This window comes from Achroia grisella, unplaced genomic scaffold (assembly GCF_030625045.1).
Source record: "Achroia grisella isolate CSIRO2021 unplaced genomic scaffold, CSIRO_AGI_Agris_v1 utg146, whole genome shotgun sequence".
Classification (NCBI taxonomy): domain Eukaryota; kingdom Metazoa; phylum Arthropoda; class Insecta; order Lepidoptera; family Pyralidae; genus Achroia; species Achroia grisella.
In genome coordinates this window covers 549,044-566,483 of record NW_026712636.1, presented here as the reverse complement: position 1 = coordinate 566,483, position 17,440 = coordinate 549,044, and the positions used below count along the sequence as shown (strand labels likewise).

At 31.5% G+C, this 17,440-nt stretch overlaps 1 protein-coding gene across 1 annotated transcript in view; it reads left to right on the top strand.

Moving 5' to 3' along the window:
• The first annotated feature begins 752 nt into the window (after window positions 1-752).
• LOC131855601 (fasciclin-2-like) overlaps window positions 753-17,440 on the top strand; it is a 30,692-nt gene continuing 14,004 nt past the window's right edge. Inside the window, exons 1-2 of the mRNA XM_059206886.1 lie at window positions 753-951; window positions 17,168-17,330. Coding sequence (XP_059062869.1) covers window positions 882-951; window positions 17,168-17,330 — 233 coding nt within the window. The 5' untranslated portion in view covers window positions 753-881. The remainder of the gene's footprint in view (window positions 952-17,167; window positions 17,331-17,440) is intronic.

Below are 17,440 nucleotides of genomic sequence, written 5' to 3'. Positions count from 1 at the left end.
TAAAACGTTATCTTTTATTTCCATTTTAATGCTTTGCTTTTTGGTAACAAGACCCGATTTATTTAAGTGGGGAGACAACACATTGCTCGCTGGGCATAATAAGATCCCCTGATGATTTTAGAAAGGGTGGCATTCATGGGAAATATAAATATCATCGCTATAAACGGCAAAGTAACGATTGTACTTAAATGAAGAAAAATGGTCAGATCCTGCTTTTCCCTATTTTGGTTTAATTTTTAATTTTGTTCAAATAGCAATATTTAAAATATTATATAGTATCTATTCTTATTATTATCTAATGGCTCCTTTATAAAAGTAACTTATTACATATTGTCTACCTATGTCGGTACAGTATTACTCAATAATAGGATAGGATAGGAGAATTACTGTAGTGCTATTAATACGATTTTACAATCACTATTTAACAGGGAAGAAAATTAGGAGTAAACTCTCACAATTACAACAAAATGAATTGATAAAATTGTTTCCGAATTGAGATTATTCTTGAAAGTCTATTTCAATTAAAAAGCATCTATTCAGTCTAATAATTAGGTACATAATTAATCAATCATTCGCAGTAATTCTCAAGTATTTCTTACTGGAGAAATGTTGTCGGCTCCTTTATACTATAGAGTGACATTCCATAGAATAGCGACTGCGAGAAAACCGCTCTAAAAATAATCATGATGTTTACACTCCAGTGTATGACGTGCTTGTATGTCCCATTTCCGAGCATAGTGTCAGCACAAGAGGCACGACCAGTAAACGTCAGTTACGTTGCGTTCAGTCACAGCAGGCGAGAATAACATTTAAATTTCGTTCTATATTTGAACGGAAAACGCGGGAAAGTTCCATGTGTCAATGTCAAAATAGTTGCGTTAATGTACTACCGGGAAAATAAAATGGAATTTAAGTTTGCTGTTGTCTTTATAATATTGTTGTCAACAAAAGGTAAGTTAAGTTTTTTTTACTTTTAAATCATATTAATTATACTTAAAATGGAATCAATGGTATTTAATTAATTAGTTAGCAAATTAGTTCATGATCATGTCGCTGTATTAGACGTTTAATTACTCATATTTAAGAACTAAAAAATAATGTTGGATTTTTAATAACTAAAAAAAAATCAAAACAAACAACCGACAAATATGTATTACTTTTATCGGCATTGTTAGTTGGTTTTGTTTATCACGGGACTAAATCTTGAAAAATAATGGTTGAAATTCGGATAATTTCTAATAAGATATCACATTATTTTATGGTAAATAGAAAATAAATAAAGATAAAATACCATTAAAAATAATGTTTTTTATAGGATTGATGACTTATTGCTAACAAAGTACTATTCAGGTGGACCTCCACGCGGATCCCCCTGGAACAGGTTCCAGGTTCCCACAGGTTGCATAATAAATACTAGTGAATTTATCATGATGGGCTAACTGACCTGACCTCGTGTTCATATTGTCATCCTCCACTGGTGCCCCGCCAGCGTATACCGATAGTGCAGGCGGGTGCACGATTCCATTAATATCCGATTAAAAAATATATAGTAACTATACAGACATATTGTACCAATTATGAAAATCATTACAATTACTCTAAAATAATATACACTAGCGATGTGAAGTAGTGTATTATATTACACACTTAAATCTTTATCAGTAATTACTCTGTTGATATATGTATGGTATATATATATAATACAAATACGTAAATAACTAGTACATACAGTACCTACTCATTTTATTTTACTCTTCATTTTTTTGGGATATTTGTACACAAAATGTAACAATGATAATCCCACTGTAACTGTACAAAAAACATAAAGAACAACTTAAGTTCATAACCAGCCAGAAAAATAACTTACCTGCATCAGGAAAAGCCAACTAGGTGGAAATAACCAACTCATGAAATAAAATATTTATTTTTTAATGAATTATAATGGAATGGTGCACCAGCTTGTGCTAACGGTATATGCTAGCGGGGAACCAATAGAGGATGATAAGATGTACATGAGGTCAGGTCAGTTAGGCAATCGACACAAATTCACTAAGATTTATAATGATGGTTTCCAGGGGTAACCGCGTGGAGATCACCCTAAAAAGGTTTATTGCAAGCAATGGGGTTACTAGTCCTCATTAGTAACGATCCCTCCCTACCTTTCCCTCCATGAAAAATATTATATGGTAACTTTTGATTTATTCCGTTCATATTACACTCATTTTTATCCTTAGTATGTTGTAAATGGTGATTGAAATAAATGATAACATAATACTAAAAAAAAAAATACTCGAAATACACTAAATAATCCTATAGCAGTTTATGAAAGTTAGTACTAATAACCTAATCTCATGGGATTGACCTGAGATCAACAGTGGGATATTAAAGAGTTGTTATACATAAAAGAATTGACTGACCAAGGTCATATACTTATCAGGACTGTGTCGATAACCATTACTATATTTCCATAACTTCTTATAGTACAATTTCATGGGTAGAAGTTGATATGTTTAATTTATTTCTGCCACCAATTGCGTCTAAACTATTTCGATATAAGGGTGGCAATACCTCATGTGTTATGGTTGGTATATACAGCGCCTTAAATAGGAGTCTACCTCAGTCACTTTTCAATAGATGTTCGTCATACATACAAAAAACAAGCCCGCATGTAGGTACACCACATACATTTATTAAAAAGCATAACAGATCATGAAACGCGTGCATCAAACGACAATTTGATGCGCTCGGTCACCGACTAGTTAAGCTCGTTAAATGAAACAATTCCTAAAATTATACCCGCCATATTGGTGTCATGGTGCCGCTAAATAGGCCATTCGTTAAATAATATTCGGGATATGTATGATACGTTTCGTTCATAAACCATTAGTGGGAATATAATCGGGGATCGTAGTCTGTTAATTTTTGTATTATCCAAATTGCTTGTTATTTTATTCAATAAAACAAATTATTGGCAGTTCGTTTAATCTTGTGTTTTTTACCCTATCTTTTCTAATAACTTGATACAAAGTTACTAAAAGCAAAAATCAATACAATATTATGTATATTATGTATAATAATTTTATTTACTTTATATTTATATCATATGTATGTATATATAAATAACAATACAAGATATATTTCTCTCTTGTATACGTATATCAGTAAAGTCACTTTCTGATGATACTCTAAGGTAAGGGAGAGAATGGCATTCACCTCGCATATTAAAGAATAAATAAATAGATATACATACAATTTTGTTGTTAGCATACAGCATATACAAATTTGTAACTCATAAATGTTTAAAGTATAGTTATTGAGTACTTTTACTAGTATTATAAAGGGAAAGCTGATTTTGTTACAACCAAAACTCTAGAATCCAGGAATGGTTTTTTTTTTTTCTGGCTTCTGGAGCCGGGCGAAACTGAATGTGACTATATATTTGTATCTTTTTTATATAACATTATGTATCGTTCCTCATTTATTCTTTGTTAAATAATATTCTTTACTTAAGCATACAACATAAAACCTAGTTTCATAACTATCTTTCATATTTAGATTTCCATACATAGAGACATACTAGGTGACACGCAACTTCGTGTCTGACCCAAATTGTCTAACTTTTTTTAAACTTATTTGATTCTAAATTAGTCTTTCTTAATAAATACCTATATCCAACACTAAAATATTTTTTAAACTGGATTAATAATACTGGAAATCACTCGGGAGATAATATCCGAACTCTAACTAAACTAAAATAAACTTTGCCTATTTACAATATTACTATCTATTATTAAAAATGAAAGTCGTGTATTACATTATTACTCTTCTAATCCTGTTTCTAAAAATTTGTGCGTTAGAAAATTCCTGAAAAATAATATAATATTTCGTTTATAACTACGATACCATGTTCGTATATTTATACAATATTATTTGGATAGATTAACATTTATTATTGATGTAGGAGGTATATTACGATTACAACTCGTTGTAACCCACTGCTTTGCTGTGTAAATTGAGATACGTATTCTATTAGTCTGTTTATAATAAGTATTCTTTTATAAATTCATTGATCTACGAAATTTATAACAAATGTAATGACTACCATCTATAAAGAATCACTTAATATATGTAGATCTTATACCAGTATTTATCACTCAAGCTTTTGGTATAGACCTTATTCTACAACTTGGGATTTCTTGATATGGATTTTACCCACGAGAAATAACGGTGTACAGGGGGCATAATATTTTAGTCATCACCCACACCACGAAAATATTTTGCCGCGTAAATTTATTCTACGTCAAATAAAATTTATCGCACGATCTACAAAAATTGTAAGAGCTCAATAAGGCCTATTTTATCTATAATATATGTACCATGTGTCTTCTAGTCATTATCATTTGGGCGTTAGTAAGGGCATTTTTATCGCATGGGATTTCATTCACGAGAATTTACGGGACACATAGAATAGATACAGAGGAATCACATTTTAGTTCTAAAGGCATGAGGGGTACAATAAGTGTTCCTAGGTATACAGGCGATGCTAACTTACCACTTACCGTCAGGAGGACTATACATATGTGTATTTACCATTTTAGTTACCTAAGACAAACGTTTGGAGAAATGAGAAAAAACACAGTATTACTTCTATGAAAAAAACTATCCTTCATACCGCATCAAGATGTCATATATACAAATAGATTTCATAATAAGTCTCAAGAAGTACAAGCAACATCTGCACTAATTTGTTTGATGTTAGGCTGTAATTGTTGAACACTTAATGAAAACAATGACATGTTATTTTTAAAGAAAGCACGTTAAAAATAACAAACCGTGTATCGTATCCTGCAGTCTAATATTTCTATCACTTACTATATACCTATATAATATTCATAAGTATGCTATGAATCAAATAGCAATATATTTCCACAACTGGGACATAGGAACTATATCAGAATATAATAATTTTGATATAGTTCCTGACTATCACAATTTGAAAAAGACGTCATTTCATATTAATAACTTAATTAGAGTAAAAGCTTTCCTACTTGTGTGTATTGAAGTGTGTTGTGCTTAATTTACTAAAGCCGTACAGCAAATTGCTTATTATACTCCACTAATCTATCTGATTACTAACAAACCGAAACTTAATATCATTAATCAATCATTAATATCATTAAAATCATTATGTACTGGTATAGCTTCAATCTATTAATTAATATAATTTAAGTTTCATAGTATAAATGGCAGTACCTGTGACTTTGCTTTGATTTATTAGAATCTACTACAAAGTGATATCTATATGTAGATGAAAATTTATGTATAGATTCTCAAAAAAGAAAAATCTATAAATAATTGAATAGAAAAATTATTTATATTAATATTAGTTAATATAAATATAATATAATATATAATCCCGAAATGTTAAAATTTGTCACAAAAAAGGGTATTATTGATATCTTAGTTAATTTATCGTTTTATATTATACTAGCGAGCTAGTATTATGCTCAGGCTTTACACGTGTGTACATATATTATACATATAGTGTTCGCTTATTTGTTATTTATGTCTTCTTGTATGTAAGTTGTTATCGACGTAATATCGGCTCGTTAGCCATAGCTCCATGTCTTTGCGCAGGGAATCCCTTCCCTCTTGCGCACGGCACGGCGGCGGTCCGTGTACCCTCAGCTCGAGACGATAGATAATAAACTACTAGTGTTTCCACATACACTACAATACATATTAAACCTTCCTCTTGAATCACTCTATCTATTAGTAAAAATTGCATCAAACTACACAACGGTGTAGTTTAAAACATCTAAGCGAACAGACAGCGGAAGCAAAATCATTTTATACTATGTAAAGATTTAATGCTTACAGTGTTTTGTATTTATCCAAATTTAGTAGTATTATTACTAGCCATGAGGATTCGTGTATAATTCGATTTCTAGTAACTTTCCCTATAATTATATTTTGTTATTTTTGGCAAATGAATGGCAAACAATTTGAAGACTCACATCGTAAGCGACATCTGTCTATATAGCATTTCATGCCGTCATGTGTGCCGATACCCTTGGTACCTCTTCCATTGAGATTCCGTAGAACTAAAGACAAGTCAATACCTATCGACGCCATTCTAGGAATGAAAAGGAGACATATTATAATGGATCTCAACTCAAAGACCTTACGGGGGCGAACACGGTCATGGCATGTACAGTTTTGAATGACGACTTACTAGTAAATGCATTACAATAGCCCACTACATAACCGTAGGCAAGTGGGGCTGAATAGTGCAGCTCTTTCATAATTACCGCTTTCCCGAGTAGAAACGAACCACATTTATTATTACACAGTAATCACATATAGGGAATCTAGATAGAGAGGTACATAAGAAAATTCACTGAAACAGTTCTAAGTGTCTGGTTTCTCATTAAATCTGTTAATATTCAATATTATCGGTTCTACGCTTCTATATATCTTAATAGATTGAACATTAAAGCCTTATTAATAACATTATGAACACCAAAATTCTTTAAAGCTTGTTATAAAATATTTATAGATTAATTAGTGTTACCAGAGGCGAAGAGTTATTTAGTGCTTCATTGTAGATACTTCAAAATGTGCTCCAATTTGTTCAAGGGTAATCTTAATTGAAAAAAATGAAAATTCTATTTACATTGTATTAATGAGCGGTTCCCGTTTGTGGCGAGCGGTGTTTTTTTAATTGCCCGTTTGATCTGATGATGGACGGATCATTAAAGGTACTCGTGGGGAATAAACAAGTGAAATATGTATATTTATTTTTATCAATGAAATCAATAATCATTCAATGCCATTCTTTGAAATTGTCTGCTACGTCTTGTCTGTTATTCTGAGTACGTACTATGTATACTTATAAATTTACATAGACTTCAATGCCAATGTATTTTTTTTTCGAGATTTTTCCGTTACATAAGAGCAGATATCATTAGCACTGGTAGTAAAGTAGTGGTGGTAGTAGCAACTGGTATTATTGGTAATAGTAGCAGTTCTTCAAGTATTCTAGGTATAAATATATATTTTTTTATTTCATTTATGTTACTAATGGCCACGGTCACGGCACTGTTGACGGCAATCTGCCATGGCAGCGCTGATGCACCACATCCTTCGGCCAATAGTCCTTCTTCGTGAAGGTGGTCAGCAAGTTGGTGGGGACTCGGGCCACAAACGCCTTGAAACTAGTATTATGTTTCGTTCCAGCTGCGTCACCCTCCATGTCAAGCTACACATGGTCCGTAGTCGATTAATAATTAATAATATTCATTAATGAAATTATATAATATATTTTCAAATATAGTATAGGTATTAATATAATTCTTTGCAAGGAACAATAAAATGTGTCCTAGCTATTGTAGACAAAGTCACAGGCAACAGCATTATATTATTACACTAACAACGGAATGACACGTGCATAATTTTCAGATAAAAAAGGATTACACAAATTTAAACCTTATTCCTATAGAAATAAAAACTGTAACATATTACGATTATCACGCATATGTATGTAAATAGACAGCTAAACCGTGACGGGAGCTATTTTTGTTTTATTTAGATGGACACTGATTAACATGGATCAATGTCAAATAAATAAAATGTGACATGGTGTTAAAAGCATTCATAACCACATGAAAATAAAAAAATAGAGCAAGGTGATGTAACCGCGAGTATAATTCATTGCCATTATTTTTACGGATAAGAAACTATACCTATACCAGAGATTGGCCAAGTTAATTATTCTATTATATGAATATAATACATATCCTCACCGTTGCCTCACAGTACATTTATGAAAATATTATGTATACAAGGAAAAACTTAGATAGTTTCAAGAAACTTAAAGACTGTACAAGTAGAAACTTACGCAATAAAAATAAGCTAATTTACCTAAATGCCGTCTACACAAATATAATTCATTTTATGGTAATTGCGTAAGATTCTCTAACCAACTGCCAGAGTCTACGCTACATCTTACAGAGAGGCAATTCAAATCTTATATTAAACAAATGTTATGTAAAAAAGCCTATTATAAGATAGATGAATTTATAGATGATAGCAATATATAGCAAGAATAAGTTTATTTGCGGACAACGTTATAATTTTAATTTTCATACTGCTTTCTTGATATATGATAGCCGCATGCATCCTTATGTAAAGTGCGAATACTGTAACTACCATATAGTAATTTTTGTAGCTGTGACGTGGTCGTGTGGAATGAGTAGTCATGCTCACTAAAATGTCCAGACATGTGGCGGCGTGGTGGGCCGGGTTAATGGGCTCCCTAAAATATGGTCGAGCGCAGTGATGGCTGGCTCATCCGTCATACTCGTGAACGAGTGCTGCTTGTAGGGACTGGTCTGCTCTTATCACTACGACTGATTTAATCTTATTGCATATTTATATTTGACCCAAAAATTAGTGCTTGTTGGTAGTTTGTATTCACACGTTTCGACTTGTAAATGTAAACTTACAAGGATTATTTAAAGAGCAACACACAAGTTTCTTGCTCGTTCTTCTTGTGATGAGACAGCTTTCCGAACGAGTGGTAGATAAAAAACAAATTGTTATGACTATTCAAAAGTGCTTAAATTAAATTTATTTGAATAAATGATTTTCTATTCTATTCTATTCTATTCATCATTATATTATATATTACTCATAGATCAGAAATATTATTTATACTCAATATCGAGGAGAACGCAACATTTGATATTCCCATATTTAAAATATCAATAATAATAATGATAATCTCAGGAAAATTAACACAGCGCCATTTAAACCCAAGTTAAGGTAGCTAAAGCTTGTGTTATGGATACTAAACAACCGATACGTAGATTTTTTTTTTACAGTTTATACAGACATTGTACATAGAAAATACCCAGACCGATACAAACACATATACCTATGAATACAAATGTTTGGACCGTGCTAGAAATCGAACCCGCGTCCATCGGAAGTAAGACGGTGTACTACTCCGCTAGATCATACGGTAATAACGGTAAAGAACTTTTGAAAAATGGTTCTCACTTTTGGTGTCGGCATATTCAAAGTGATATAATGCATCAATGCAATGATACACAAAGTTTTTTTTTTAAATATTAAAAAAAATATATATATTATATATAAAATATTTATATATCAATTAAGTATTACTTTTTGAGTTCTTGCGTCACCCAGATTTTTTTATATGTAATATTAGTCCAACAATTTGCTGACCGAACTTTAGAAGTGGGTAGATACTAATCAGTATTGGTTTTCGATAAGAAATCTAGTGCTTGTGACCGAAAAGTAAAAGTTCAGCACAGTTGAACACCGAGAGTTCTATAAGGATTATGTAGACTTGTTCGCTTTGATCTGAATTCTTGAGATGCACTTGACAGATAAACACGAATTTACATTACTAGATTTGGTATCTGAAGCATACAAACTAATCGCAGCTCTAAATACTGTAGAGTATGGTCGAGTTTCCAATCATTAAATATATTGAATTCATACATATTAGTCGTCTTCCAATATTGGAAAGATAGTTACAGTTTTTTGTACAAATCTTTTCCACTATAGTACTTTTTAATACGTGCATAGTGAACCAATAATGAAGAAGTGTTAAAACTTAATATTCATTAGAAACTGCAACAAAAGTAAAGGTAAATAACATTTTTAGTATTGTATTTCATAAGTTTCAAATAGAGAGGTCTGAGAGTTCTTGAGCGTTTCTATTCTATTCTTGAGCGATCGGCTTTTGTTTTCATTTTTGTACATTTTACACACATCAAGTGTATTGGAATTATTAGTGAAATTTAAAATATAATTACTAATTAATTTCAACGACGTTTTTTTTAGTGGTATTACTATTCTATTCTATCAACGCCTCGTTGAGAGACATCCAATGTCTGTTGCGAAGGCTAGTAATTTAAATTTCACATGAATATTGTTTTACATTATATTTACGCCAAAAAAGTAAAGACTTCAAATATGGTTGAAATAGAAAAAACTGTGGCAAGTGTTGTCTTCACGACAACTTCAACAGTTGACAGTGAACTTCTGATTACCCCATTTACAAAATCTGTCATAAAGGAATGTTATAAACATATTTTATTTAAAAAAAAACCTAATAGGTGCGAATTCACGAATAATAAATAATATAATATTAGTAGGTAATTTTCACTTCTTATAACTCATATACCAAGAAAATAAATAATGTATCAATTTTAGATTATTATCTCAAACTTAGTGTTCTCAATTTCAGTTTTGGAAAAAAACCTGCCTAAGCACTTTCCATATACTTGGAAAAAATTATTATGTAAATATTATTAATATGTAAAAAAAAAAAGAGTAATGACTCCTGCCATATTGTATTAAAATTTTGGGTGTTAGGTTCTAACATATGAAATTGGCGTTTTGTAAGGGAGTAACCTAAAGTCGATTTTTTCAAAATATAATATATTTATTTAATCAAAGTATGTACCATTGCTATTTATGCACTTTTGCCATCTCATAGGTAGTTCCCTCTCATAGTTCATTGTCCTTTACTAAAAAACCATTCAGACATCACTAATTCTTCGAGACGTTTCTGCAATACTGGTGCCACGGCGGAACTCTTACTCGTAAATAACGGGATATTTTAAGTTTCCATTTTGTAAACTGAGTAACGCAAAGAAAAAACCAAAGATGAAATAAACATAAGGACTATGGCTTTCGAAAAACAAATACATAAGTAAATAGCTGTATAAATTTGAAATTGGAATTCCGAACCAAAGAGGAGATATTTGAGATCAAAGTGGCCAATACGACAATACGCCAATTTCATATGTAAGGAGGACCTAATATTTTCTTATCATTACGTCAACAATGAGAAATCCACTGGCATCTCACTGAGGAGTGAATATACGAAAACAATTGCGTCACTTCAAAGTATACTTAATTATATCTACTTAAGTCGGTGGATGATTAAATAACATGAACATAATAAAGGAAAATCTCTTTTAATTAAACTTGAGAAACCTTCTAAACCATACGTATATTAATTTAATTTGAAATTAATTTTACTTTATTTGTCTAATAATAGAAAAACAAGTCAATGAATATATTCATATTATTTATTTATATAAAATTGTTGCACGCACTACGAAACGTAAAAGTTTATTTAATTAATATTATCACTTCCGGTTTTTAGAGAGTAGTGGGAATAAGATGGGTCTATGAACGGCGACTCGGACAAAAAGGGCATTATACGAGCAGCCCGCGAACGGCACGGACTACAACTCGTCAATGCAGGTTTCTAACATGAACTAAACATCTTGCCAAATTTGTCGCTAATATAACAAACTAGCTACTCGCCCTGGCTTCGCCCGGGTGTATATATAAACCTCCCTCTTGAATCACTCTATCTATTAAAAAAAGATTGAAGCATACATATGGACGGACAGACAGCGATAGCGACTTTGTTTTAGACTATGTACCTAATGATGATAATAAGCCAGAATACATTATTACACATTTACACAACGCCATCTCAAAAACTAACCAGAGCTTATATTATGGGTACTACAAAAACTGATACCAGAAACATTATAATATTACATACTGATACAGACCGAAGGATAGTCCAGTAAAGTAGTGTACTAAACCGTTACACTACTGATATACCGGCATAAGCTTCAGTAAAGTTTGATAATAAACAGCACGTGATTTGATAATAAACTAGTTAATTCCCGCTGGTATGCATGGGTGGTGATGTTAAGGTGCTAATTTGAAAATCTTTTCTTAGCTAATGCTTACATTATAAAACAGAGCTCTAGGTATTAAAAGTTTTAGCATTCTAAGCTGTTGTACAGATTATATAAACGAGATAGTTGTAATGATAATATCTATAAAGAACTCACCGTCATCTTCAGTCGACTACATGATCAGGGCGTTTGTAAAGCATTGAAAATACTATTACGGCCAATGTCCTGATATTTTATACTAGGAAACAACCCTGAAAAATGTTTAAAACAGTATTTCTAAACTTATCTATATAAAGTTTTAGTTGTATTGTTGCAATCAGTCAGAACAAAGGGTTTTGTATATAGTATATGTATGTAGCCTTATAGATAGGTACAATATTTAATGGAGATACGTAATTTATTGTAACGAATAGGTGGTGTGCGTTTCACTCTACAAATTAACCTCTATTTAACCTTTGTTTAGTGTAGCAGAATTTCATCCATATAGCAACTACGTCCGTTGTATTTCAGTATACAGAATAGAGCAGTCAGTACATTACCTCTCACATAATAATAGATTAGTTCATAGCGCTAATTATAAGCACAGGCTAGAACGTGAGGTAAAAAAGCCTAAAAACAACATATTGGATACTACATTACTAGTTGTCAGCAGCGACTTCGTCTGTTTTTTTTTATATAACGGTAATAGACGGCTTCGACGGTTTACAGGTTTAGCCCACCGCCTTACTTGTGACAGTCATGGGTTTGATTCCTGGTACAGTACCTACACACATTTGTATCTCGGTCGTCTCTCGGTCTCCGTGTTTTCTATGTATGTAATGTATGTATAAAACATGTACATACATGTTTTTCCATTAGTTTTTGTAGTAGGTACTCATAGTCTAAACTCTGGTTAGTCTGGGACTAGATGACGCTTTGTAAATAATCCTGGGTTTTTGTTATTAGATAAAAGACAGCTTCTATTCACCCTTATGACATAATCTATCTTTAGAAAAAAATTCATTAAGATTCATTCAGCTGTTTAGTCGTGAAAAGCTATTAAACAAATATATAAACACTTTCGCTGTTATAATATTACAATCCAGAGATTGAGATCATTGTGAAGCATCTTATTACCTATTCTGTTCCTTCCAACGAAACAATTAATAAACATGTCGCAATATAAATATACCGTGGCCAATATTAAATTTATTAAAACTTCAAAAACCGTGATAATAAGATGTGATTTATATCATAAAATACCTTATGCTTCAACTTCACAACATCCATAAACAGTCACACATCAATACTTTTTCTATTTCCTCATGGAAACAAGATTGGCAAGGGCTGCCCCTACGATGTTTTCCATGTGCTAATTCCTACACTTGGGAGTAATAACATTAAATCGTATTCTGCAGCACTTTCAATGCTTTCCCTTTAACGAACCGACAATTCAGGGGGTGGATATTGCTTGTTATGCTGTTGTTGGATTTCCAATTTTATTAATAATTTGTGTTTTTCTTTTTTATTTTTGGCTTATTATTTTTATTCTATTATATCCAATAAAAATTGAAGTACCATCAATATTGTTCAATATTGATGGTACTTCAATTGTCATTGGATGACTATAAAATAGTAGCTAGATGTGTGATGTTAGTGGAGGATGACAGGATGAGGTTGAAGGTAATTTAGCCCATCGTGGCGAATACACTAAGAATTATCCATTATGGTCCAGGATTTCAGGGAAGACTTTATGGAAGTTGACCTGAAATGGTACAGTTCTAATTACTGTCTAAAATTTACCGATAGGTTATAATTTAGCGCCGTTGGAAGTTAAAAAGGTATTTAAGGATTAATTACGTAATAAAATATTTAACGGTTAATACGTATCGTCTGAATATAAACATACGAAAATGTGCATAATGAAATTATTACTTAAACCTTGAACGACATATGCGTAATAAAAATTTCACTACCAATTCTAACGTAATGTTTTATTAGTTGCACATTGCGTACATACTCAGCAATCTTAATTATTTCGACCTTGTGTCCACTAAAATTGTAATAAGAAAAGTTAACCACATGAATTATATTATCCAACAAGAACCGGCTAGATTAGACAAATTGTCGTAAAAACTGTCGTGTTAGATCGTCCACACATATACGATACGAGTCGGACGGTTCCTTTCAATGACGCAGTTCGATTCGATATATAGTGCCCACCATTACATTTTTAGAAATTTACCAACAGAACATTAACGTCGCGTTCTGAAGGTGTTACATATGCATGGATGGTTATAAGGGCGGACGACCGAAAAAGAGATGGAAGGATTATGTGAAAGATGATATGGTAAGAAAGGGAGCAAATAACGAGATGACTGCGAAAAGAGGTGAAAGGAAAAGAAATACAAATTACGCCAACGGCGAATAAATGGGATAAGGAAGAAGCCGATGATGACTATCCAGAGTGAACCTGATAATATGACGCCAGGCTTACAACCACAATAAGTATGATGTCACTTTTATCTTTATTTAGATTAGGTACATCTCTTTGTGGTATGAGGTTACAGTGAATAGTAAGTTAAGATTATTTAACCTAAACAACAATATATTGCATGTGACATCATTCATTGCTGAATATGGATATGACATAGTTAAACAGGTACCTGTTCACCTATGTCTGCTACCGAATTATAACGAATCGTTAAATATTAATTATATTCCGATTTACATTTTTTATATTATTCTAAATAATGGCAATGTTTATATAGATAGTCCATCATGTTTGTTACTCTTTCACAAAAAAACTACTGGACGGATTTTGATAAAACTTTACAGTAATATTATACATCAGAATAACATATAGGCTATAAATTTCATGTGAATGAAACCGCAGACATAAATAATTAGCTATAATTTTGAAGAAATAAAAAAAAAGAATTTCCATTCTGAGGAAGTTATTTTCAACAGTTACTGAATATTTGTAACAGACATAATGGTTAAAATTTAAACAATGTTGCCTGTAAACAAAGTAACATTAATTCAGACGTTACGTTGGACAATATTAAATATTGAGCATGGTACCGTAGAGATGGCGGAATACAATATAATTCATAGTAGAATTAATATTTCATTGTGTTGATTTATGAAGCTATCGTATCGCTTTGCAGTTCATACTATTATTTTAATTTTGTATACTAGATGTATTCGTAACCTATTGGTTATTTAATAAATAAAATAGCAGTGTATTAAAAAAAATATTTGAAAAAAAATTCCTTCAGCCCTTTGATATTTTTCTCAGCTTTTGACTTATTTAATAAAATATTCTGTGAAAATTTCAACCTAATTCTTGCAGCCATTTTTATATGTAACCAAAATACACCAATAGACAGTTTTCGCTTCATTTCTATTTTACCGGATAAGAACATTATAAACGCCACAGACCAGAGATTCTCTTCCTGGATACATGAATACAAGAATGTTTACAATTCAGTAATTATAACTGGACCCAAACACATAAAATACACATTATAGTTTGTTTATTAAACTACAATTACTCGACCCATTAAATTTTGTGAGATGTATCTCAATGTTTTACGATGGCAATAAAATGGATACTATGCACTATTTCTATGAGGTCAAAACTTTATTGCTTTCAAGATCAAAAAACTATTTTACAGTCACTTATGTGGATTGTCTCTGAAATTAATTATCGCACAAATTGGTCGTTTGATATATCAAAACAATATATACGGCTTTTCACAAATAATAATCAAGATATTGATACCTAAACACAAACACTTTGTTCCCCATGTCTGAAATTGGGCAGAGTTAAAATTTATAAGTAAAAAGAGTGCAGAAAGCATTTTTATAATAATGATAAAAAAATAACACTACTCATATTATCTTACATGTGGTCATACACACACATTTAAACTCTGACGATAGAACCTTCAAACTTAAAATGGGCGAGCACTAGTCTGAGTACTAGTGCCAATACTATATTCTCAAGAGCCTACAGCACGGGGGTTTTTCAAGAAGGTTAAGATTTCTTAAGGAACTGCAACACGCCCGTGACACCACTAGTGTTTATAGGCGTCCATAGGCTGCGTTAACAATTTACCATCAGATAGGCCGCATGCTAGTTTGCCACCATAAAAAAAGTAAACAACGTGTCCTGATTTACAAATACTTCTAAAATATATATTCTAAATTAATATAGGGTAACAACAGTTCATTTACTGTAATGTGTAAATGAACTGTTGTTACTCTACATTTATTTATTCATTCAACCACATATATAAAAAATAATTATTTTATATATACATAATATACCAAAATAATTGGTTTCTTATTACTAGTTCTTCTCAATAGAGCCCCAGCAAGCTTTCATTATTGATTACATGCGAAAAGACATTCCGAAACTATTTTTGGCTACTCAATGTTATTTCATTATAGTCTCTATGGGGTTTCCTCATAATAGCCCGTGGGGGTAAACTTATTATTTCTACCAATTGACATGACACGAGTCCAAAGTTGTAGATTAATTAGGTCCTTTCCTGTAGCATTTTATTGCATTTCATAACTAACTGATCTGGAAATTGTTGGTTTGCCATAAAAATTAATATCGCTGTATCGCTCGGGTTGACGGTACATATGAAAAATAAATATAACGTTATTATTTTATTAAAATTTATATTTAATAATAATGAATGTATACGCATATTTCTATTGCTAATCTAGGTAATTTTGAAAATTATCACTTATATGTGTCCAATGTATTAGATGCTTCAAATATGAATTTTCCGAAGTACCCCTCAAATAATCTTAAAATTAGACGGCTTACTGCTTATCTAATCTAGACAATCATTTCATAGAAGACTAGTCACTTTTCTAATTTTGTATTCCTACTGAAAACTCAGTCATCGATAGATGAACTTTTATAAAACTTGATATTACATTACCGACGCTTTAGATTATGATCTTTCCTTTCAACTGACTTTCAGCAAACTTTAATAAGATCCTCCATGGAAAAGCTCCTCCAATCTCCTACCTGACATTCGAAATTGCTTTGGTTGGATAATTCATGACACGGTTGAATAATCTCTTGCTTAAAATTATAATATTCTTGTTTGTGGGAAAAAAACAAAGCTTTATATAAGTTGACATTAAAATATTCAATGTTAGTAAAAATACAACATATGTGAAAGCGTATGTTGTATTTTTGGTCCGAAGCTTGTTCTTCTTTTACAGCTAACAAACACTAACAAAGGTTTGAGTAAGATAAGCACATATGACAATACACATTAGCATAAAAAAAATATAATATTTAATATTTCACTAAGTTTCCGCGCGCGTTATAGCAAATACGATAAAGATTTTTTTAATAAATATTTACAATAATCATTTTTATCTTTTTGTTCCAGGATCTTACTCGTGTAATAATGATATATCTATTAGTCCACCAATTATACAGGAATCAAAAAGAGCAACCACACCTATATATCTCGAATGCCACTGTATTGGTTCAAAGGTAAAAGCCAATCTTAAATGGTTGGATATTAACAACAAGGAAATTGAAGCATTACGGTAAGTTTTGCATTTATTAGAATCTGTATATGTAGTGCATTTTCTAGTATATATTTGATGGATTGTTTCGATAATTTCAATTTAATATGATTGTTTTAATTTTTTTTAAG